The 26239-nt window shown below is 36.7% G+C and overlaps 1 protein-coding gene across 1 annotated transcript in view; it reads left to right on the top strand.

Moving 5' to 3' along the window:
- TDRD9 (tudor domain containing 9) overlaps positions 1-25816 on the top strand; it is a 201520-nt gene extending 175704 nt beyond the window's left edge. The window contains exons 31-36 of the mRNA XM_072630074.1: positions 11378-11487; positions 11742-11838; positions 14874-15012; positions 21119-21237; positions 23581-23653; positions 25070-25816. Of these exons, the coding sequence (XP_072486175.1) occupies positions 11378-11487; positions 11742-11838; positions 14874-15012; positions 21119-21237; positions 23581-23653; positions 25070-25171 (640 nt within the window). The 3' untranslated portion in view covers positions 25172-25816. The remainder of the gene's footprint in view (positions 1-11377; positions 11488-11741; positions 11839-14873; positions 15013-21118; positions 21238-23580; positions 23654-25069) is intronic.
- Positions 25817-26239: the final 423 nt, after the last annotated feature.

The following is a 26239-nucleotide window of genomic DNA, read 5'->3' as shown; positions in this document are numbered from 1 at the left end:
TTTTCTCACAAGGCTAAAGTTCTTAAGAGTTATAAGTATCTTCTTCCCATGTAAGAATGTAAACAATTTAACCTTATTAAGTCCCTTACGATTTTTCTTTCCTGTTTACCCTTTTTGCTTCTCTTGAGTCTTGTATTTGATAGTTAAATGATAGTTAAATTTTCTGTTTAACTCTGGTCTTTTCATCATGAATGCTTGAAAGTCCTCTGTTGCATTGAATATCTGTTTTTTCTTCTCATGAATTATACTCAATTTTGCTGAGTAGGTGATTCTTTTGTGTAATTCTAGCTCCTTTCCCAACCCTCCCTCCAATATAATATTCCAGGCCCTCTGATCTTTTAATATAGAAGCCACTAAACCTTGTGTTATCCTCACCGTGACCCCATGATACTTGAATTGGTTTTTTTTTTGACTGCTTTGCACTATTATTTCCATGACCTGGAAGCTCTGGAATTTGGTTATAACAATCCTGGGAGTTATCTTTTGGGGATCTCTTTCAGGAGATAATTGGTGGAATCTTTCGATTTCTATTTTATCCTCTAGTTCCAGAATATCAGAGCAGTTTTCCTTAATAATTTCTTAAAAGATGGGGTTGGCTCTCTTTTTGATCATGGCTTTCAGGTAATCCAACTGTTTTAAAATTCTCTCTCCTGGATCTCTTTTGCTGGTCAGTTGTTTTTCCAATGAGATATTTCACGTTGTCTTCTATTTTTTTCATTCTTTTGGTTTTCTTTTATTGTTTCTTGATTTCCATAAAGTCATTAGCTTCCAGTTGCCCAATTCTAAATTTTAAGGAATTATTTTCTTCAGTGAGCTCTTGTACCTCCTTTTCCTTTGGTCTAGCTCTACTTTTTAAGCAGTTCTTCTTTTCAATAAACTTACATTTGTCTTTTACCATTTGGCCAATTCTGCTTTTCAAGGCATTCTTCTCATTGGATTTTTGTACCTCTTTTTACCATTTGGCTCAGTGTTTTTAAAGGTCATCCTTTCTTCAGTATATTTTTGTGCCTCCTTTACCAAGCTGTTGACTCTTTTTTCATGATCTTCTTGCATCACTCTCATTTCTCTTCCCAGTTTTTCCTCTGCTTCTTTTACTTGATTTTAAAAATCCCTTTTGAGCTTTTCCATGGCCCAAGTCCAATTCATATTTTTCTTGGAGGCTTTGGATATAGGAGTTTTGAAACTCTGTTAAACAGTCTTCTTCTGAGTGTGTATTTTGATCTTTCTTGTCATCATAGTAACTTTCTATAGTCAGATTTTTTTTCCTGCTGTTTACTCATTTTTTGAGCTTATTCCTTGATTTTTAACTCTTTGCTAAATTAAACTTCTGCTTCTAAGGTGGGGGGTACGCTATTCCAAGCTTAAAGGGTTTTGTTCATTTGTTTTCAGAGATACTCTTAGGGACCTGTAAGTTTTCAGTTCTTCCAAGGTGTTATGATCTAAGGAGAGGTGTTTACTACTCTCCTGGCCTGTGCTCTGGTGACCATAAACACCCTTTTCTGCCCTGAAATTGTGATGAAGTTCCCTGCTCCACTGCAACTGCAAGCTCTGGTGTGCTAGAGTTCCTCCTTGGGACTGCCACCCAGGACTGCGACCTACATCCAAGTAATTTTATACAAAGCAGCAGAGTTCAATCCCCAGTGCCAGCAACGAGACACCTGTAGTTTCCTTCTGACCAGTTGTTCAACCCCTTTACCATTTGGGCTGAGAGCTCTGGATACAACCACAGACACTACTGATTCAGTCACTCCCAAAGCCTGCTTCTAGTTTGCTGGGGCCTGGTCTGCTCTGGTGTGGCCTGCACTGGATTGTGTTCCACTCTCACTCAGGTGGAAAAGACCTTTTCTGCTTACCTTCTTTGGTTTTTTTGTCCTTTGTGTTCCAAGAGGACCATGACATAAGGCAGATGATGCTGTGACTTGCAATTGAGTTGGATTTGAGAGACAGCTGTGCAAAGTCACCAGCCTCACTCTCCAGAACCATCTGGATCCAGTGGCCAGATATAGATCAGGACAACTGGAGATAGTCCAGTCAATCTTCTAAGCTGTCTTTGGCTGAAAATTTTTTTTATCTTCCCCTTTTTTGGGTTCTACCACTCCAGAAATTTATTTTAGGGCATTATTTTAAAATGTTCTGAAGTATTTGGGGGGAAGAGCTCAGGTGAGTCCCTGCTGTTACTCTGCTATTTTGATTCTGCTTCCCCACCTGTAATAATTTTAAATAGAATTTCTTTTTACTACTGTTCCCTGCTAGATTTTTTTTTTTTTGGCAGGGGGGAATATGCAGAAATACCGATGATTTTCCTGTAAGTTTTCTGAAGTTGTAATTATTTCAGGTATTTTTTTTGTTGATTTTTTAAGGTGTTCCTAAGTAAAAGTTTTGTTGCCTCTTTACATGTATTATGTATCTATATCTATCTATATAATTTAGATTTCTTTTTTTTAATTCTATAAGTAGCTTTTAAAATACTATGATGAATAGTAATGGTGATAATGAACATTCTTGCTTACCCCTTCATACTTATGAAAAGAATTCTAATTTATCTGCATTACACGCAACACTGGCACTTGGTTTTAGATAAATGTTGTTGTTGTTCAGTCATTTCAGTTGTGTCCAACTCTTCATGACCCTATTTGCACTTTTCTTGGCAAAAATACTGGAATTGTTTGCCATTTCCTTCTCTAGTACAGCTGTCCCTACTGCTATCTTGCCCTCCTGTTACTTGCCTAACCCCTTCAAGGATTCCTCCCCTATCCTCCTTTCTCATAAATCTAAACACCTTTCTATAACCACTATAACCTATTTCCTTAACCTCCTCTCTAGAGATCCCTCTCTTATCCTCCCACTCCCATTGATCTAAACAGTGTTCTGTATTCCCCTTTTACCTATTCCCTTACTCTTCCTTCTAAAGATCCCTCCGTTGTCCTCTCGCTATCCCCTTACTGTTTTATTTCTTCTGAATTTAGAAGACTTTTATGTCCTTCTAAATATGTATGTATTGTTCCCTTTTAAACCCATTCGTGATGAAAGTGGGTTACCAGAACTACCAGCCCTCTTCCCCCATCTAATTCCTCTGTATCTGTTCTTCCTCTTGTACCTCATTTGTATAAAATAATTACTCTTTTTAGCTGCTCCTAAATGGTTTTACTTTTTAAGTTCACATAATAGGTTTTCTCCAGTCTTCATATGAGCTACCCATTTATTCATAATAATACATTTTGCATTTTACATATATAAAAAGTAAATGGTCTGTCCTTATTGAATCCTTTATAATTAATCTTTGATATGTACCTTATGTTTCTCTAGGCTCTTGTATGTCTGTTTTTAAACAAAGTCTTAAAAGTCTGACAGTTGATCAAATGTCCTTTTATTTTCGTTCAGGATTGTGCTTAATTTTTCTGGGTATAATATTTTTGTCTGCAGCCCCAGTTCTTTTGCTCTTCAATAGGTTGTATTCCAAGACCTATGATCCTTTAATGTCCCAATTGCTGGGTCTTGTATGATTTTAATTGTGGCACCATCATATTTAAATCATTTTATTCTTGTTGCTTTTAATATTTTATCCTTGAGCTGGGGTTTTTGAATTTGACTATAATATTCCTATGAGTTTTTCCCTCATTTTTCTCTCTTAGGCAGTGATCTGTGGATTTTTCCTATTTCTACTTACCTCCTTGCCTCAGAACAATTTTCTTAATTTCTAGTATTATTGAATCAAGATTTTTTTTTTGATCATAGCTTTCCCTTGGTCTGATTATTTTTATGTTTTTTCTTCCTATTCTATTCTCCAGATCTATTGTTTTTCTTAGAAGATGTTTTACTTTCTCTTCTATTTTTTTCATTATTCATATTTTTAGAAATTATTTCTTGATGTCTTAGTAATTTGCTTCCCTTGTCCAGTTTTAATTTTCAAGGGGTCATTTTCTTAAAATTGTGGATCTTCTTTTTTAATTGGTTGACTTTCCCTTTATAATCTTTGGGGTTTTTTCTGATTTGTTTTTGTTTTTCCTCCCTCTCTGTCATTTGATTTTTAAAGTCTTTTTTAAGATCTTCTATGAATTCTTTTTGGGCAGGTGACCATTTGACATTACTCTTTGGGATAGAAGGGGGATTTCTTTGCTTCAGCATCCTCCTCTGAAAATGAACCCTGGTCTTCTCTACTCCCAAAATAGCTTTCTGTGGTTGGATTCTTTCTCCTTTGCCTGTGCATTTTTTGTGATAATGGCTTAATTTTTGTAATTACCTTTAGCCCTGGGGTATGGGAGATGGTGTCTCTTGCCCCAGATCTTTTGTTCTTCTCTCTAGCCTGGAAGCAAAGCCAAACCTCCAACAGTGCTCACAGCCAGGAATGTTCTGCCTCACTGCTTCTGTACTCCCTAGGTATGTGCTCTTTCCTTCTCCCCTGCTGCTCTTTGCAGCACAGCTGGATGTAGTGTTCCTTGTCAGTGGAGGCTACCTCTGTCTTCCTGGGCTCAGGTACCCAACTCTCCTCACTATCGGGATATGAGTTCAGGATATGAGTTCTTGTGCTGGGGCTGAGGGAGCCTCCCAAATCTAACCCCAGGGCATGATGCTTGTTGTTTAACTGGACCCTAGCCTGGAAATGTTTACTTTTCACAGGGACCACACCTCATCCTGGGATTTTTCTTCAGGTCCTCTCAAATTGTCTCAGGAAGACATCTGTTGTTCTACCGTTCTTATTTATTTTTACCTGCACTTTCTTTTCTCTAAGGTGCTATTTTATCTCTCTTATGGGGAAAAGTCTTGAGCATTTGAAATTTTCTGACCCAGTTCCTAGTTCAGCTAATTTGATGGTTTTTGTTCTCTGTTTTGTTGATTTCTCCTTCTATTTTTCAGTATTTCCTTTTGGTATTTAATTGAAGGTTTTTAATTTGTTAGTTTCCTATTCTTTTTAAAATTTCATTCCTAACTTGTTTATGAGCAGTTTCTGCCTAACTTGTTATCTGCAGTTTCTCCCTTTCTTTTTGATAAAAATGTTTAAAGACGTATGTTTTCCCCTAAGTAGTGCTTTGACTGCATCCCAAGAAATTTGATATGTTTTCTTATTATTGCATTATCTTTACTGAAATAATTGATTGTTCCTATGATTTGTTCTTTGACTCATCCATTCTTTAGGATGAAGTTATTTAGTCTTCATTTAGTTTTGAATCTTTTCTTCAAAAGCTTATTATTGAATAGAATTTTTATTGTATTATGATCTATAAGAGATATATTTGATATTTCTGCTTTTCTGCATTTATTTGCAAAGTTTTTAATGCCCTGATACATGATCAGTTTTTGTGAAGATGCATTGCACAGCTAAGAAATATTCCTCTTTCCATTCAGTATTCTCCAGAAGTCTATCATGTCTAACTCTTCTAAAATTCTATTTGGTAGAGTGGTGAATCAGTGGAATAGATTAGTTACACAAGACACAATAGTAAATTATCTTAGTAATCTAGCATTTGATAAATCTGAAGACCCTAGCTTTTGGGCTAAGAACTCACTCTTTGACAAAAATTGCTGGGGAAACTGGAAAACCGAATGGAAGAAACTTGGTAGAAACCAACATATCTTATACCATATACCAAGTTAAATTCAAAATGGGTATATGATTTAGACAGGGTGATGCCATAAGCAGAGTAGGAGAAAGCATAGTTTATCTGTCTGATCTGTGGAGAAGGAAAGAATTTTTTACCGAACAAGAAATAGAAAGAATTATGGGATGTAAATTGGATAATTTTGATTGTATTAAATTTAAAAGTTTTGGTGCAAACAAAACCAGTGTAACCAAGATTAGGAGGAAAACAGAAAGCTGGGAACAATTTTTATAGCAGGAGTCTCTGATAAAGGCCTCATTTCACAAATATATAGAGTAGTGAGTCATATTTTTAAGAATACAAGTCATTCTGCAATTGATAAATGGGCAAAGGACATGAACAGGCAGTTTTTAGATAAAGAAATCAAAGCTGTTGTCATATGAAAAAATCACTATTGAATAGAGACATGCAAATTAAAGTAACTCTGTGGTACCACCTCACATCTGTCAAATTGGCTAATGTGACAAAAAAGGAAAATGATAATGTTGGAGAGGATGTGGGAAAATTACATCACTAATTCATTGTTGGTGGAGTTGTGAACCAATCCAACCATTCTGGAGAACAATTTGGAACTATGCCCAAAGGGTAATCAAACTGTGCATATCCTTTGGTCCAACAATACCATTACTAGGTTTGTATCCCAAAGAGATCATTAAAAAATGGGAAAGGACCTCTATGTACAAAAATATTTATAGCAGCTCTTTTTGTGGTGGCCAAACACTGGAAATTGAGGGAATGGCCATCAATTGGGGAATGACTAAACAAGTTGTGGTATATGAATGTAATGGAATACTATTGTGCTATAAGAAATGACGAACAGGCAGATTTCAGAAAAACCTGGAAAGACTTATATGAACTGATGCTGAGTGAAATGAGCAGAACCAGGAGAACATTATGCACAGTAACAACCACAGTATGTGAGGACTATTTCTGATAGACTAAGCTCTTCACAGCAATGCATCCCCAAAGGACTTTTGAGGCAAAATGCCATCTACATCCAGAGAAAGAACTATGGAAGTGGAATGTGGAATGAAGCAGACTCTTTTCTCTTGTGTTATGTTTTGTTTTTTTCTTATGGTTTCTCCCATTTGTTTTAATTCTTCCATGCAACATGTGAAAATGTGTTTAATAAGAATGTATGTATATAACCTGTATAAGATTGCTATTTCAGGGAGGGAGGGGGATAAAATTTAAGCTTTGTGGAGGTGATTGTTGAAAACTGAAAACAAATTAATTAAATTTAAAAAAAAGATTTAACCAACACCAAAAGACCTCTATGTACAAAAATATTTATAGCCACTCTTTTTGTGGTGACCAAGAAGTGGAAATCAGGGGAATGCCCATCAGTTAGGGACTGGCTGAACAAGTTGTGATATGTGAATGTAATGGAATACTATTGTGCTAAAAGAAATGATGAGCAGGAAGACTTCAGAGGCCTGGAAGGACTTATATGATCTGATGCTGAGTGAAAGGAGCAGAACCAGGAGAACTTGGTACACAGCAACAACCTCAGTGTGTGAGGAATTTTTCTGGTAGACTTAGTCCTTCACAGCAATGCAAGGATCTAAAAAATTCCCAAAGGACTCTTGAGGCAAAATGCCATCCACATCCAGAGAAAGAACTGTGGAATTGGAATGCAGAATGAAGCTGATCATTTTCTCTTGTGTTATGTTTTGTTTTCTTTTGTTTTATGGTTTTTCCCATTCATTTTAATTCTTCTATGCAACATGACAAAGGTGAAAATGTATTTAATAGGAATGTATGTGTAGAGCCTATATAAGATTGCACCCCATGTCAGGGAGGGAATGGGGAGGGAGGGGAAAAAAGATATATGGAAGTGATTGTAGAAAACTGAAAACAAATAAAATAATTTTTAAAAAAATGACGAACAGATGGGTTTAAGAAAAACTGGAAAGACTTGTGTGAACTGAGTGAACCGAGTGAAGTGAGCAGAACCAGGAGAACATTAGAACATCATACATATTAACAGTAACTTTGTACTGTGATCAACAATGAATAACTTAGCTCTTCTTATCAATACAGTGATCCAAGACAGTTCTAAAGCACTCAAATGGAAAATGCTGTCCACCTTCAGAGAAAGAACTGATGGAGACTGAATGCAGATAAAAGCATATTGTTTTCACTTTGTGTGTGTGTGTGTGTGTGTGTGTGTGTGTGTGTGTGTGTGTGTGTGTGCTTGTGTGCTTTTCCCCCTTTTATTATGTTCCTTTCACAACATGATTAATATGGAGGTATGCTTTACATGATCGCACATATATGACCTATTTAAAATTCTTACCTTTTTAGGAAGGGGGGAAGAGAAGGAGGGAGAAAATTTTGAACTCAAATTTTTTAAAATGAATTCTTTAGATGTAATTGGAAAGAATAAAATAATCTTTAAGAAGTCTTTTAAAAAATAAATTGCTGGTACCCACCAAAAAAGTAAATAAAATTCCATTTAGGCCTTTAATTTTCTTTTTGCTTATTTTTTGGTTATATTTTTCTAGGTTTGAGAGGGGCAAATTGAAGTCCTTCACTATTATAATTTTACTGTCTATTTCTTCCCATAACTCATTTAAGTTTTCGCTTCAGAATTTAGATGCTTATGCCACTTGGTGCATACATGTTTAGTATTTATATTAATTCATTGTTTGTGGTACCTTTCAGTAAAAGGTCTTCTTTATTATCTCTCTTAACTATATCTGTTTTTGCTGTTGCTTTACCTGAGGCCATGATTGTTACTCCTTTTCTTTTTACTTAAGCTGTAATGTCATAGATTTTATTCCAGCCACATATTTTAACTTATTTTACATCCTTAGGTTTCAAGTGTGTTTCTTGTATGTTCAACTTCCTAGTTCATTCTGTTATCCTCTTCTGTATTAGGGGTGAGTTTGTACCCTTTGCATTCATAGTTAGGATTGCTAATTTTGTTATTTCACTTCATCCTGTTCTCTTATGCATTTCTTTCTCTTTGTTTTCCTCTTTAAGAGTTTGTTTTGCTTAAGACTAATTCTTCCCTTACGTTATTCTCTTATTCCACTTTCTTTCTTGTTTTGCTGTTGAGTGAAATGAACTCCTGTACCTACAGTTTATGTTTTATTTTCTCCTCCTTTGACTAGTTCAGATAAATGAGATTTAAGTGTTACTTGCTCCCCCTACCTTCTCTTCTTTGTATAGAATTCTACTGGCACACCCCAGTTTTGTCAGATAATTTTCCTCATGCTTCTCTTTCCCTTTCTCTTCCAAGTGTATTCCTCTACTTGTTATTTTTTTAAGATCATCAGTTATTGGATCACTGTTATTTTAAGATCATCAGAGCATAATAGAAACACTACAGGTCTCTCATCTAGTTTGTCTCCCTCTGTAAACCCTGATAATGGTCGAGTTTTGAGGGCATTAATATGTCATCTCCTCATATAAGAATGTACTTTATCCTTGTTTAGTAACTTAAGATTGCTCATTTAGATTTTTATGCTTCTTTTTTACTCTTGTTTTTTCGTGTCATGTTTTCTACTCACCTCTGATCTTTTCATCTGGAATGTTTCAAATTCCTCTACCCGTTAAAGATTCATTTTTTTCCCCTATGGGATTGTATTCCTTTTTGCTGGGTAAGTTATTCTTGGTTATAAACCTAGATCTTTTGTCTTTTGAAATATCATATTTCAAGCCCTTTGGTCCTTTATGATGGTGTCTGCTAAAGTTGTTAGGATTCTGACTTGCTCCTGGATATTTGAGGGTTTTTTTTCCCCTGGCTACTTACAGTGCTTTTTCTTTGACCTGGAAACTGTGGATTTTGGTGGGATTTGGTTGTAAGGTTTCGGGAGGCTTTCTTTTCCCTTCCTCCCTCCCTCAGTCCCTCCCTTCTTCCTCTCCTTTCCCTCTTTCTTGCTTTCTCTTTTCTCTTTAGGAGGTAACCAGTAGATCCTTTTGTTTCCATTTAATATTTGGCCAGTTTTCTTTCATGATTTCTTGAAATATGTCATCTTGGTCATGCCTTTCCTTTCAGGTAGCAATGATTATTTTTTCTTAATTTTTATTTTTTTATTCATTTATGTATTTGACACTCATTTTTAAAATTTCCAGTTCCAGATTCTATCCCTTTCACCCCTCCCCTACCCATTGAGAAAGTGTTTCATCAAGTAATCCGGTGATTCTTAAATGATCTCTTCTTCATCTGTTTTCTAAGTCACTTGATTTTGCTGTGAGATAACCTTTTTTTCCCAGTCTTTTGTCTTGCTGTGATTTTGTTGTTGTCGTTGCTGAACTTCTGTAGAGTTGTTTCTAAATTTTAGGGGAGTTTCTTTCTCCCCTTCCCCTCCCCCTGCAGTAAGGTTTATACCTCTTCTTCTAAGTTGTTTTTTCTCTTTTCAAATCTTTCCCCCATAACTCTCATTTCTTTGACTGCTTTTCCTCTGGTGCTCTCATTTAGTATTTAAAATAATTTTAATTCTTTTTCGTAAAGTTTCTTTTCCAAGAATTCAGATTAAACTTTTGTCCAAGCTATGTTTTTCTTCAGAGCTTTGCCTGTAGACATTTTCAAGGCATTCCCCTCTTCTGGGTTTGTGTTTTGATGATACTTGCTATCACATTAACTCTTTATGGTGAGGTTCTTTTTTTTCATTTGCTTATACATCTAGTCTAACGATCAGCTTTGGATTTTCTGTTAAATCCTGGGTTCTGCACACTTCTGGGCACTGGGGGGATGGGGGCGATACCTGCACTGAACTTTGGTCCAATCTTGTGTCTTTTTGCTGCTTTCTTTGGGAATTTAGTATTCAGTTATTCTAGGATGTCAGACACAGCTCAGGCTGAGGAGACCTGCAAGCTTTCCATGCTCCCAAAGTGCTGTGATCTGGGGCACAGTCTGATGGTCACTCTCCTGATCCGAGTTCCATAAATTACTGACTCAGATTTGGGTCTGAGTAACTTTCCTGTACGCTTGTCCCTTATTGGAAGTCCTCATCGACTGCTGCTGGACTTGTTCACTCTGAGCTGAGAAGCTTTGTGGGTTCAGAACAATAGAACTTTTGGCTTGCCTTTGATCTAGGATTCCTGCTCTGGCTATTCCATTGCAGTCTACAGACTGGTTTGGAGGCTGGAATTATGACCCTGTTCTGATAGATACAATTTCATTAATTCATCATTATTCTAATCTAGTAATTGTTATGCTTGAGGTAAGAAGTGTCTAAACTGACAAACTATCCTTGGACGTGTCTCCTTATAAATCATTTTGAAGTCCTAATTTATAAGATTTTTTGAACATTTAAATATTCTTTGAATATTTCACAGAAGGGTTGATCAGTTTTAGGTAACATTCAGTTAACGGTTTGTTTCATTAAATAGAATTATCACTTACTCTTTCACTTGCCCTTGGAGAATCATATTTCTAAAACTGTTCAATCCCATATGATCCCACCCCTCAAGGGCTGTTCTTTCCAGGCGGTCAGTACCACAAACTTTCATTAAGTAAAGCAATCAGAAATATTTTTTATTTCTAATCATTCACCCAATCCAGTCAGGATAGCTTTATTCAAAAGCCTCATGCCCTAGTGTGGTCACCTTTCTGATTATTGTATTGTAGGAATAATATCGTGGGCTGATCTCAATGTATCCAGTTGGATACAAATAATAGGTAATGAATGGTGATTAATTTAGTTGCATTATGAGTTCTTATACACTGCATTTCATCATCTGTATATGTTTTCAAGATGTTTGTGTTGATATTTCTCTTAGAAATAATCTGTAAACTGAAATTTATTAGTATTCATTATTTATTTTAGATGTGTATGGATTGAAAAAGAAAGTATAAATTCTGTTATTATTAGTGATGCCCCTGAAGACCTCCACCAGAGGATGTTGGTTGCTGCTTCTCTTTCAGTAAATGCAACTGGTAATTTAAATGTTTCTGTCTACCCCTTTTATACCTTGTATTTCCTTATATGCTTATCATTAACTGCTGAGCATAATTATTCTATGAACAGTGAATATCTGTGCTGAATATCTCTTTTTCAAGCTTTGTTCAGTGTGAGATGGGAGCGTGTAGCAAAGCTAATTTAGTTCTGTCCACTGCTTTTCTCTTCATACAAGAACACTGCTAATTTCATTTACTTTCTCCTAATGTTGCTGTCATTGTGCTTGTTATAGGATCTACTATGCTACTGAGAGAAACCTCTCTGATGCCTCATATCCCGGGACTACCAGCGTTACTTAGTATGTTGTTTGCCCCAGTTATGGAACTGAGGTATGGATGCATAAGAAATAATTGTCGACCTATATAAGTTTCTCTGGATGTAACCTGTGGCTTAGAGCCATCATTCTTGGATTACGTGGACCAGTTTTAATTTTGGGAACTTAAAATGTGAATAACTTGTTGATTCTCTCCCTATCCCATTTCCCTAGGAGTACTAGAATTTGGCTCATGTTTCTGTATTCCCTTTGCTCCCATGTAAACCCTCAGATGGACTAAATATTGTACATGAGACTGGTTAATTTAAACTTGACAAAAATGCAAAAAGACTTACATCTGAGTATAAAGTAGCTCCCCTTCCTTTTTCTATACAGCCTGTACTGCTTTCTTGCAGAGACCAAGCCTCAGGGGTTGGTTGTGAATTTGACTCTGTATTAGAACAGACGTTTCATCTGCCATCATAGAGGGCTGTGGTGGTTCATACCCTATTTAAGAAGTTCATATTATGTCAAGAAAACCCAAGAGGATGAAATGGAGCATACTGTTTATAAGAAATACATGTTTTAAATTGGCCTCATAAAATCTTGGAATTAAAAAAGAACATTGGATGTATGACAGAGTCCCACATGTGGTAGATGCATCTGCTTTAGAACCGCTTTAACAGGTGACTGTCTAGTCCTTTGTACATGTAGTGGTGGGGGTAACTTTACTACCTCATGAAGTGGTCCATTATTTAAATGAAAGTTCATTTCTGAATTTGTAAAGAAGCCGTAGAAGCCTATTTTTAGTAGCACTTCCAGATTCTAGCTTGAAGCTTGCCTACTCCTCCCTCTTGTTATAAAGGGGTTAAATATGCATGTTATGTGGAGTATTGAAAGGGCAAATAAATGTTGGTTGTTACGGAGACAGAAGAGGGAATTACTTTAAGATAACTAGCATGTCTTCCCTAGGTTACCTTCTCCTTACTAATTGTCCCACATTCTTTCATATGTTAGAACTTGAGAACCTTAGACCATCGTGGTTGCCCACCTCTGAATGTTCGCTTTCTTATCAGTGTATGTTCCAAAATGTGGTGCCCAAAATTGAATACAGTACTCCAAGTGTAGTATGACCAGGGCAGAGTACTGCAGAACTATCACTTCCCTAGAATGCCTCTTTATTGGCAGCCTAATAGTCGGTGAACTTTCCTGACTTCCATAAAACACTGTTCACTAATGTTGAGCTTAAAAAAACAACAGCACCAGTATTTTCCAGTTGGACCGCTGTGTCTAGCTATACTTCTCACATCTTGTATCTATCAAGTTCATTTTTTGAGCCTCTTTTCATCTTACTATGTTTTACCTGTTGTTCTGGCCTGTCTTTTTGAATCCTGAATCTGTCATTTAGTATGTTAACTCCTGGCTTTGTATCTTTATCCGCGACACTGAGAAAAATATTAAATTGCACAAGGTCAAACATAAATCCCTGTAGACACAACACTAGAGACTACCTTCGGAAATGACATTGAATCATTAAAAACTACTCTCAGGGTCCAGCCATTCAACCATTTCTGAGTCTACCCAAGTGAACTGTCACCTACCTCACATTCCTTCATCTTCTCCAAGAATTACATGAATGTCTTTATCTTTTTTTTTTTTTTTGCTAAAATTTAGGTAGGTTTTATGTAGATACAGTTACATAGCATTCCTTTACTCTTTCAGTATGACAAATTTTCATGAAAAGGGATATGATCCGTTCTGTGTTCACTAACCTTCAAGCTTTTAATAATTAATAAATTATATTTGGTTGGCTCTTTCTTGTGACTTCATTACATTGCTCTTGGTGGCACCATTATTTGCTTATTCTCCCATTTCTGAAGCTTGAGTCAGGACCACAGACATTAGAACAGGAAGGAGCCTTAGAGGTCAGCTTGTACAGCCTCCACATTTTATATATAGGTGGTAATTGAGATCAAGATGAAGTGAACTTCTAAGGATTTACATATAGTAAGTAGTAGAGTTGGAATATAACCCCAGGTCCGCTGACTCTAAATGCAGGTCATTTTTCATTCTAGCACCACAAATATGTTACTAAATCTTATTTATTATACCTTTGTATCATCTGGCAACCACCTGTCTTCTTTCTATTTCTTTTCTTACTATCTTAATCCAAGACTTTTTTAGCCAGTTAACGTGGACTGTGAAAGTAGTCTCCTAGAAAGTTGTTCCATCTACACTCTTACATGCTCTGTTCCAGTCTTTGTAGCACTGGCACACTTACTTTTCTTGTGCATAGATATGATCATTTCACTCCTGTTTAAGACCTTTCTTTAGCTTCGTATTTCAGCAAGTAAAGTTTAAATTTTGTAGGCTAGTTATTAGTGCACCCCACATTCTAGCATCACCTGACTTTTAGAGTTAATTTCATATATGCATGTGTTCTACATCACAGTCAAACCATACTTTCCTTTCCCCATAGGGGCACTTTTTAATTCTCATCTCCATTCCCTTGGTCAGACTACTCCCTTTATTTAGAATGGCATTTTTGTGTTTGTGTATATGTTAAATTCCCCTACTATATTGTAATTTGAGGTGGTCAGTGACTAATGTTTATATAAATTTTGTATCTGGCTTTTGGCAGAGAATGTACAACAGAGGAGTCTTAACAAATGTTTGTCGAATTTAATTCAGTTAAACAGTTGAATTAAATTCCCAAAGACATTAAAGCTTTATTTAAATGGAACTCAAAAGTATAAGAGAAATAACTGCTTATATATGGCCAAGTTCTTGATGTGAAGTGATGCATGTATCATCTCAAGTACTATCATAATGCGTAAAATTCAAAACTTGGGAACTTGCAGGTTTTAGGTCTTCTAGGTTAGTCATTTCACAACTTTCTCATAATGTTCTGTTTTATTATTAGTGATCTCTCCAAGTTTATACTGATTTTATGCACTGTAAGTTTAAATTTCTGCACTGGAATTTAAGTATTGCTGTTTATAAGAAGTTGTAATAGGAATGTGTACAGTACTTTAGAATAAAAATAGCACTTTATTTTTGCAGTTTCCTGTCAAATAGTACCTAGTATTAAATTTTCCCTGTATTTTTCAGGGTCGATCAGAGTGGAAAATGTTACACTGGTGCCCTTTGTGGTTTGGGATGGAATCCAAGTACTGGAACACCAATATTGCCAGAGCATGACATTGAGTTGGCATTTGATGTCCATTTAAATGTGGAAGACATTGTTGAGGTAAGATCATAGGAGGGAGATGGAAGGGACTTTGGAAAGTCTAAGACCATAGGCGTGTGTGTGTGTGTGTGTGTGTGTGTGTGTGTCTCTCTCTCTTGCCACTGGACCCACATGGCTGTGGAGAAGATAATGAGGCGCTTGGCCCTTTTATTTCCTTTCCTAAAGGATAAAGCACTTACTCTATCCTGAAATTTGGAGGGATGTTTTCAATATGCTGGATATATCCTTTTTTTCCCCACAGCAATTATTTGATTTAAGGTCTACAGATCATGAAGTACAGCTCCCTAAATTTGCATTTAGGAAATTGTACTCAACAAGTATTTATTAAATACTTACTATATATGTGTGTGTGTGTGTGTGTGTGTGTGTGTCTGTGTGTCTATGTGTCTATGTGTCTATATGTGTGTGTAATATGTATCTTGTCAGTCAACAAGTATTTATTAAGTACTTACTATATATGTGTGTGTGTGTATATATGTATATATATGTATATGTGTGTATGTATGTGTGTGTATATACATATATATGTATGTATGTATGCATGCCCAACACCGTACTGGGGATACAAAGAAAGGCAAAAACAGTCCCTTCCCCCAGGGAGCTCAAGATCCAATAAGCAAACAATTTTGTACATACAAGATATTTATAGGGTAAATTGGAGACTGTTAAAGGGTGGGAATTGAGCTGAAACTTAAGGGAAATCAGGAAATGGAAGTAAGTAGAGAGAGCCATTGTGGGCAGGGGGCGCAGCCACTGAAAATATATGGAGTCAGAAGATGGAGAGTCATGTACAGAGAGCAGTAAGAAGGCCGATGTGTCACTGGGGGATAAGTGAGGTATGAGAAGGCTTGAAGGGTGAGACAGGGACAACTTATTACTTGCTTTAAAATCCAGAGGATTTTATATTTGATTTCAGAGGTAATAGCCACTGAAGTTTATTGAATAGGGCAGTGGCCAGTTTGATAGCTGAGTGGAAGATGGACTGGAGTAGGGAGAGATTTGAGATGGGGAAACGAAGCAGAAAGCTATGGTAGGCAATGCTGAGCTGTTCAGGGTGGTGGCTGTGTCAGAGGAGAGAAGATAATGTACATGAGAGATGTTGCCAAAGCAGAATCAATAGGAGGAGTTAACCACAGATTGGATATTGGGGAGGCCTGGGTGGGCATTGTGCAGAGGTGGGTAGTGTAGGATGGCGCCTAGGTTGTTAGCCTGGGTGGTTGGGAGAAAGCCTGGGACCTTGGTAGTAGAAAAGTTAGAACAGAAGGTTTTGCAGGGACATAGAAGTTCAGTTTTGGATATGTTGAGTTTAAGACATTTACAGGATATGCATTTGGAGATAATGAGTCTAGAAGTCAGTTTTTGGGAAAAGGAGAAAATGGTGGGTTTAGTGGCAGATCACTGCTGAGCTTGGCTTTCCTTGTAGATGGATCTGCGGCACTTGTCTGTAGGCTGTGGCTGGGAAGGGGAAAGGAGAGAGAATAAGCAAGTACTTCCTCTGTGTCTGGCACTGTACTAAGTGCTTTACGAATATTGTATCATGTTAGCCTCACAGCAACCCTGCTAGGTGGGTGTTAATATCCCCGCTTTACACATGAGGAAATCAAGGCAAACAGAGATTTAGTGACTTGCCTAAAGTCACACGGCTCGTGAATGCCTGAAGCTGCAGACTCCAAGCTCCGTCCTCTGTACAACCAGCTGCCTCATTTGGGACTGTGGATGAAATCTGGTCTGTAATTCTGAACTGCTCTTTTCTGAGAGGAGTCGTAACTTCTGAGTAATGGCAAGCCACTTCCCTTCCTGCCTCCGGATTAGGGAAGGGCAGCTGTGGCCCTGGTTTTCAGAACAGGCTTTACGCACACAGACCAGTGAGTTTGATGTCAGCTACTAGTTAAGTCCAAGAATGAGTTATTAATGAGACGGCTAGGAAACAGTGGAGTGATCTCAAAGTGTGGCAGCAGGACTGCATCACGAGTAGCTAGTCACCTCAGACTAACCTCATCTGCTTTTCTGACATGTTAACTAGACTGAGAGGTCAAGTAAGTGTTGTTGATTTTATACCAAGATGGCAGCAAAAGATGATAAATCTCTTGTGTTAGTCTCATGGAAAATAAAGAGAAGTTAGATTGAGAACTACTTGAATGACCGGATCCAAATTATTTTTATTAATAGTTTGATGTCATCTTAGAAGGTTTCTGTTCTCCCCGTGCCCTCTCCTGTTCTTTTCTGTGCTGGGCCTTATTCTGTCTAATCTTTTTTATCAGTGACTTAGACAGAAGGGAGTGGAAGAGTGGCAGCTAGGTGGTACAGTGAATAGAACTCTTGGCCTGCATTCAGAAAGACTCCTGTTCCTGAGTTCAGATCTGGTCTCAGACATTGACTGTATGACTTTAGTCAAGTCACTTAACCCTCTTTGCCTTAATTTCTGTAAAATCAGCTGGCAAGCCACTACAATACTTTTGCCAAGAAAATGATGAAACAAGGATAGATGGAAACTAGATAAATGCATAGGTGGAATATTCCTGCACTTTGTAATTGTCACAAAGTTGGGAGGTTTGATGTAAGGAAAAGTTTCTTGATAGATCTCTTTAATAGTGGGATGGATTACCTCAAGGGATAGTGGATCCCTTTCTCACCTGAGGACTTTTTTTTCTAAGCAAAAATGGATAATTTGTCAGGTATGTTATGGAGAAGATTCTTTTTCAGATATGAGTTGTACCAGAAAGGCTTTGAAGTCCCTTCTACCCCCGAAATTCTGGATAGCCTTGGGCGGGGAGGGAGATAAGAGCTTTGATTTATTTTTCTTGGATCCAGAAGGCACTACCAGAACCAGTAGATGAACATGTTAGAGGGGTAGATTTTAACTCTGCTATCTTAAGGAAATAATTCTGAGTGATTAATGCTGTCTAAAAGTAGTTTGTTGATAGTGAATTTCCTGTCATGGAAATCTTTCAGTGGAAGCTAAATAATTGCTTGCTCAGCATGCTGAACAGAAGAATATAAGATTTCGGCATGGTTTGGACTAGATATCATCTTGGATTCCCTTCATGAATTCTCAGGTTCTGTTATGATTTTCAATTTAATAAACATTTTATTAAATCTCTATTTTGTACATGACACTGTGCTAGAAAGATAAAAATTATAAGTGCAAGCATAAAAATCCATAAAATTTATTTAATTTTAATATTATTTAATAGTTAATTTTTTAAAAAACCTTTAAAAACTCTCTTGATTTTTTTCATAGAGTAACTGTGATGCCAGTCGGTGTCTTCATATGTCTTCCTCTTACATCTATTCAGAGTATGAGGTTGCCCTCCTACTTGCTAAGGCTAACTTTCTCATTTGTTTCTTTGATACCATTCTTTTCTGTCTCTTACAGGAGGAAGTTAAATGCATTGACCCAGTTAGTGCTCTCAAGAGGCAATTGTCCCTTACACATTTTAGATGTTTATGAAATGTTTGTTAGAGGAAATTGAAGAAATTTTTATAACAGAGCTGATAGGGTTGAGTATACATACTGGCCTCTTCCAGTGAGCCAAACATGCTGATCCCTTGCTAAAGGACATATGTGACATGCTCATCAGTCATATTTCTCCCTGTGATGGACACTTGGGGGGGGGAGGGGAATATTATATATATATATATATGAATTACTGTAGAGTGAGCCAGGAAGATCCACTTACTCAATACCCTGTAAGAGGAACTAAGGAGAAACACTTTCTTCCCTCTTTCTCTTTCAAGATACCTCTTCATTGGAAGAGGTCTGATGTTGCACAGTCATAACCAGCTCTTGGACTTCCAGCAAGCAGTGGAGAGATTCCTCTGCCGTTATTCATAAAGTCACCAATGCTGTATTCCCGTCTCTGCCCGCCTTCCCCATTCCCACTTGATGTAAGTCAAAGAGAGAGTGGGCCCTTTTTGAGTCGCAACAAAGACTAAAGAGAGAAAGAAGTTGTTTCTTCTCAGTTCCTTATATAGCCTCTTGAATGGGCAACCCTTCCTGCCTTAACCACCAGTAGTCTTTGATACAGCCTTCCATTGCTAACCAATCAGGAGTCTCTGGTTTTTCATGTCCTTTAGTTCTAGTAATGGTCCCACCAGTAGGGTTCAGAATGCATGAGGAAATTATATTTATATATATTTTTATATATATAAATATATATAACATAAAATTTCATCATGTATTTAAAATATGATTAAAAGTGTACCATAATAAGGACAAAAGAGAGAACAAGATGAAGTGATAGAAGAAACTTTGAGGAGAGAGAACAGAAGAGACCAGGGAAACTTCTACAGAGAAGTTGGGAATGAAAGGAAAAGGATTTCAGTAGATCCAAATGAGGAGGGAGTATATATCAGACGTGGGGTCTAACTACTCAAACCCATAGGGTACAGGACAGGGTTAGGAAAAAAAACAAGGAATAGCTAGCTAGTAGTTCAGTTTGGTAAAAAGTAGTATATGTGAAAGAGAACTGTTATAAAACTGGAAAGGTTGGTTGGAACCAGTTTGTGAAAGGACTTAAATCCAAGCTAACGAGTTTGTAGTTTATGCTATGGGCACTGAAGAGCTGCTGGACATATTATGTAGGAGAGTTTCAGGTTCAGATCTATACATCATGAAAATTAATCTGATAGGTTTTGGGGGAAAGACTGAAGTCAGGAAAACAGGACACTTTTAAATTAGTTTGGAGAGTATTAAAGAAGAAAATTGACAGGACTTAGCAACTGATCATTGTGGAAGAGGAAGAAGCAAAGATCATTGATCTTTTTTACCTGGTAACTTGAAGGATTTTCTCAACAGAAATGGAGAAGTTGGAAGGGGGGACATATTTGGATGTTTAGGACAGCTGAATTCAGGGAACCAAGGAAATTTTCAGGTGGAGATGTACAGCAAAGCTATAGGTGATAGGGTGAGAATTCATAGCAGGACATTGAGTCTAGAGATAGAGATTTCAGTGACTCTGGTAATTAAAACTGTGGGAGTGAATAAGATTGACACTAGGAGGTGTATATCAAACAACCTGCATTTATTAAATACCTACAGAGACAAAAGAAGGGACTAGAGACACTTAGAGTTTGAGAAGACAGCCAGCAAAAGATACCAAGACAGGGAGAGGAGAGAAGATTGTCATGAAGCCATGTGAGGAAAAAGTGTCAGGGAATAGGCATTGAACCATGTCAGAATGTGAAACTTTAAAAGAAGACCTAAAAATAGTTAGTGGGTTTGACCAAAGGCCATTATTGATAACCTTGAAGAAAGCATTTGTGAGGATACAGTGAAGATTGTAGAGGGTTGAGGAGTGATTGTAGACAAATGTTTTGGTTTGAGTACTCCTTAACTCTTAATTATTGAGAATCCTGCTGCTCCAAAGAACTTGTGTTTATGGGGGAGTGTATTGGTAGATATCTTAAAACATCTTAGTATTATGAAAGTAGTTTTGACTTTGTAGACCCCCTGAAAGCATAATGGGGACACTCAGACCATTCTTTAAAAATGGCTGGTATAAACTATTTTTTCTAGAAGTTTAGTCATGAAGGAGAGGGAATTTAAGATGATATTAAGATGATAACTTTGAAGTGTTAGCAGGTTGCTGGTGAAGGTTGTTTGTTTTGGTTTTTTTTTTTTTTGAGGATACGGAATATTTGGACTTTCCTTCACTTCTTTACTTTGTAGAAACTGGGAAAACAATCAGCAGAAAGGGAGATTAATAATGAAAAAGAAAAAAGTGATTGTACAAGAGAGAATTGTATCAAGGGTACAAATCAAGACTTTAGCCTTAACAAGTAGAGGGACAGCCCCATCCTTTAAGAATAGATGAAAGGAGAACACCTGTGAAGACATGTAAAAATGTCAGTGTAATGCCATGAAAACTTTAGTCAAGGATGGTTTCTTAAAGTGCTTTGTTTTTTTTTTTTTTAATTTAGTGTTTTCATATATAATAACATGTATAGGTTTTCCTGAATTGTGGTTTTGTCAAGTTTCCTAAAAATTCATGTTACTTATATAATTTTAATTAAGTAACATTTAAAGTGAACTGTTTCAATTTTAGGTATAAGTCAAAATAGTATAATCTTGATACTATTCTTTTGTGTTATCATTTATGTACAGATTAACATTCTTCGGGCAGCTATTAACAAGATAGTTTGTGATGGACCAAATGGATGTATGTATCTTGGGCCTGAAAGAATTGCACAGCTACAAGATAATGCTCGGCAGAAACTTTTAGGGTGAGTTCTGTTACAATAATCTTTCTGATTCGGTTTTGTTTACTTTCTTATATTTCCCTCTCTCCTATTTTGAGTATCATCTCTTAGCTCATCTTTTAGGGTTTGAATCGCTGTTTTGGTTCCTAACAAATTTTCGTAAGTAAAAACCAAAAATTTCTATTAAAAACTGTTTAAGACATATTTACCATAATTTGTGACTGAAATATCGAGGCTCTGTATAGATAATTAACAAAAAGAATATGGATATATTTTTATAATGTCAGTAGATATGTATATGAGAACATTATGGCTATTTAAAATAACATTTGTCATCAGTTGTCATAGTTTGGTCATGTAGAAGGGCATGGTACCCAGTAGCATTTGTGAGGTATGGAGCCACCACCTTTTCCCCTCTTCATAGCATGAATAGGCCAGTACTTTATTTTTTTTATTTTAAATTAATTTTTTTTCAGTTTTCAACAATCACTTCAATAAGCCTTAAATGTTCTCCCTCTCCCTGTCCCCTCCCTCCTTGAGATGGCATGCAATCTTATATGGGTTCTACACATAGATTCTTAATAAACACATTTTCACATTATTCATTTTGCATAGAGGAATTAAAGCGAATGGGAGAAACCATGAGAAAAAAACAAAACATAACATGAGAGAAAATAGTCTGCTTCATTCTGCATTCCAATTCCATAGTTCTTTCTCTGGATATGGATGGCATTTTGCCTCAAGAGTCCTTTGGGAATGTTTTAGGCTCTTGCATTACTGTGAAGGGCTAAGTCTCCCAGAAGCTGTCCTTACACACCGTGGTTGCTACTGTGTATAATGTTCTCCTGGTTCGGCTCATTTCACTTTGCATCAGTTCATCTAAGTCTTTCCAGGCTTTTCTGAAGTCCGCCTGTTCGTCATTTCTTATAGCACAATAGTATTCCATTACACTCATATACCACAACTTGTTCAGCTGTTCCCCAGTTGATGGACATTTCCAGTTCTTGGCCACCCCAAAAAAATGCTGCTATAAATATTTTTGTACATTTGAGACCTTTTCCCATTTTCATGTTGTCTTTGGGATATAGTCCTAGGAGTGATATTGCTGGGTCAAATAGGCCAGGACTTTAGCAAGGCCTTTGAACACTTACTGGACTGATTGCTAAGGATTGGCTGTTGTAATGGTGTGAAATATCTGCTGATAAAGTCATTCTGCTTCCAACTTACTGCTCAGTTTTGGAATGGCTTTTTTTTAAAAGTATGAACTACATAAAGCTATTTGGAATAGCCATATATAAAGGTATCAGCTTTCAAGCTAATTATATTTATAACATATTACTTCTTTTTAAGGCAAAAAGTATGTATTTGCAAAATCTGTTCAGAAACAAGTAATTAAAACGTATGGTTGTGTTTCAGAGGGCTTGCAGTGGACTGGCAGAAAATCCATAGTAATTGAGTAGATGCAGACAGAAACGATTTAAAGTATTAATTAGAGAAGGCAAAAGGCAGCTTGAAAATAGTGGACCTTAGAGTCAGGAAGACTTGGGTTGAACTTTACTTTCTGCATGAAATGGCTTTGTGACCATGGGCAAGCCTCCAGTCATTAGGAGTACAAGTGGGAAACAAGTTGCCAGTCTGTACCACAGGAAACACTTTTCTTCACCAAGAGTTCCCTACTTACAAAGGTCCATGCTCCAAAGGGACGTGGGATCGTAGATTTAGAACTGGAAGGGACCTGAGGATTCTGGCCCCTCATATCCAAGTGATGAAGTTGTGACTTCTCTAAGGTCCCTTATTAGGTGTTAGTGACAGACATAGCTGTTGCACACCGGTTCTCTGATTCCAGCATAGATCCACGATTCTTTCCACTGCCTTGCCTACTGTCCTTTGTCACACAATAGGCTTGTCCTCATTCCTCCTGCCTGCTATGATGTACAAAGCATACTTTTAATTCTTCAGTATCACCAAGAAACAAAACAAAACTATGGCTTAATTTGTGTGGATGCCACCTCAACTGACAAGAGATTGAAATTCCAACACAGCTTAGTAGAAAGATTCATGAATTTCTGTGGACAAAAAAATTCCCACCTCTTAAGCAGTGAGCCTTTCTGAACTTCACTAGCCTAGCTTTCCAATGACAGGTCCAAGATGTGTTTAAGCCTTTCTCATTGGGTAAGACCTAGAGGGCCTGCCCTCTCCAGCTGTAACCTTTGAGAACCCCAAGTGATTGATACAGATACTTTAAAATAGAAATGATTCATTTTAGAGGAATAGAACACATTCTGTCTCTTCACAAGTAAGGACTCTTAAATCTGTTTAGTTTTGCAGTGCTTGTTAATATTTGATAACTTTTTTTTTAATTTTCAGTTTGTTCTGCAAATTGAAACCAAGAGAAATAATTGTTCCCACATGGTATGAAAAGACATATGATTGGAATCAGGTAAGCTCCTATGATGTTAAACAAGTGAAACAGCTTATGGTAGGGATGAGTTAGGATTAGATCATTGGTTAAGGTAAAAGAAGTTTGGAAAAGGGTTAGGGATATGGTGGAAGTAAGTGTTTTCTTTTTTGTATCCCAATCCCTGATTAGTTCCTTCCTTTTACTGACAAATGAAGACACTCATGACCTCTATTTCTACAAGATTTACTCCTTTAGTCAGCTGCCATACCCTTTACATATATGAAACTGATCTACTGACGGTCATCAGTGACTGCTGAATTCAGTGGTCCTCTTTTTTCAGTCTTCATGTCCCTACAAGCATAGGCTTGACTTGATCCTTCTTGACTTGAACTCAGAAGTGTTTGTTAGAGACAGGGTTGGGATGAGTCCAGTTGATTAGGGTACAAGGAGTCACTTTAGGTTGAACTGGTGTCCAGAGATGTCAGGAAACATTTGTAAGAAAATGGGAATTAGAAAGGGAAAAGAAATTGGAGAGCTGATTTGGTAGTGTATTAACTGAGTGTAGTACCTACAGACTTCTCAGAAGTAGATGCTTCATAGGAAGGTCATTTCTGTACTTAATATTTTGGGAATAAGCAGGGACACTAGATCAGATTAGACTAATCTGATACCTTTGAAAAGCAGATTACCATGGGATATATTACCATATTACCTTGGGATCATTTCAAAATGTCTTGTACTAAGCCTGTCACTTTACATAGAGAGAATAACAAAATCTTAGAATTGGAGGGTACCTTAGAAATTATCTAGACCTCATATCCTCATTTGAAAGATAAGGAAACTTGAGAAGTATAGTTTCCCAGTTTTCATTCTGTAGCAGAATTCATTCTTGTGATTTTAAGATTTCCCAGTATCACAGACACAGGGAATTGTAGCTGAAATGCTTAGAAAATGTAACAGAAACAGTCCTTTTTATTAAAACTCAGGCTTCAATTTGGTGTTTTAACCTTAACCTCTAAGCCCAAAAGATTATTGATTCGAGGGAACTCGGCTAACGTATTAATTCTCATTCCTATTTGCAGCTTAGGTCAGAAGGCTGGCCTTCAGATTATTTCCAAATCTTGATGTTGAGTACAATCATACTTCCTATCCTTCATCTTTCCATGAAAAAACCTTCTTTTAGGGAGTTCTCAATGCTCAATAATTAGATTTATACCCATGTCAGCACACTGTTCTAAAGGAATAACCTGAGAATAGGATGACACTTAGTTGGGCTATTAGAAGATGACAAAGAAATGTTTTAGAATAGAAAAACAAGATTTAATTTTATAGAAATATTTTGAATGACCAAGAACATTTTTCTCATAGCTTAAGAAACAAAGATATATTCATGATTTTAGAATCACCATCAGTAAGTAATAAATAATTTCCTTATTATTGTACTTTTTTTTTTAGGTAGATCAAAAGCTGATCATGGAACAGTCTGACAGGGAGAGTGGAAGAGGAAAACATACATTCCTCTATCAGCTTCATAAACTGATTGTATTAAGTACCTAGATATTTCATCAAATCATAATCAGGATTCAGCATAAAGGAAGTTATGTAAAAGTGGGTTTTAAGTTCTTTGTACTTTTCTTTTGCCCAGAATTGTAACCAGTGGGCCTTCAGGCACTGGAAAGAGGAACATCCAAGGGCTTCAACAGCTTGTAAGAGGGACTGGGGGTGGGAATAGGATGCTATAGTGGGAGCATGGGAAATCCAGCCTTTCCATAAAAAAGGGAAGAATCAGTGTAGAAAATAACATTTTTGCCAAAGCTATTCAGAAGATTTGTTTTAAAAAGAGCTCATTATTTCCTTTATACTCTGCTGCTAATTCAGATAGTATGAGGTGAACAGAGTAGCTAATGTGCTGTTCTGAAAATGGTTGTATTTTTCTGTTATTTCAGTAGTTTAATGGCATTATTCAAGATACAAGGCCTATGAAGCTTGGGTTGTCATGGAGGGAAATCTGAGTTCTGGAATGCTTATGGCACATTCTAATTTTTGTTTTGTGAGGAAGAAAAATGTGTTTTTTTTAAGGCTAACTTTTGTTTTGTGTACTTTGTGTTCATTCAGGTCCTCCTTCTTAGGTCACATACTGGTGACAGTACTTTTTACCTGATGTAGCTATGTTACAACAATAAAAGTCATGAGGTAAAGTCACTGCTGTGAACCACTTTTTTTAGTAGGAAAAGCACAAATGTTTGCAACTTTAAGAAAAATAAAGAAAAACCAATAAACGACAATGATTATTCGTTCTAAGTACCAAAGGTCAGATATGACATGGCACTATAATAAACAACATTATGTAATAATTGCATTAGTGCTGCAGGAGGTCTAAGGTGGAAGATCGTTATTTATTTCAGAAAAAGCTTCAACACAGGTTTTTTTGCAACAGCTCCTAAAAGATTCCTGCTTTTATTTTTAAAAAGAGTTTTCATTCTGCTTTTCTGAGATACATCTGTTAAATAAAATGAGATGTGCTTTCATGGACTCAGGAATGCTGAAGATGGTAGCCAGGATACTAATCATAGTTTTTCCCATTACTTTGCAATTGTTATTTTTCCAGGTATTTACGTATTGCCT

Source organism: Notamacropus eugenii, chromosome 1 (assembly GCF_028372415.1).
Source record: "Notamacropus eugenii isolate mMacEug1 chromosome 1, mMacEug1.pri_v2, whole genome shotgun sequence".
NCBI lineage: Eukaryota > Metazoa > Chordata > Mammalia > Diprotodontia > Macropodidae > Notamacropus > Notamacropus eugenii.
The sequence above is the reverse complement of the archived record's forward strand: the minus strand, read 5'-3'. Positions and strand labels throughout refer to the sequence as shown.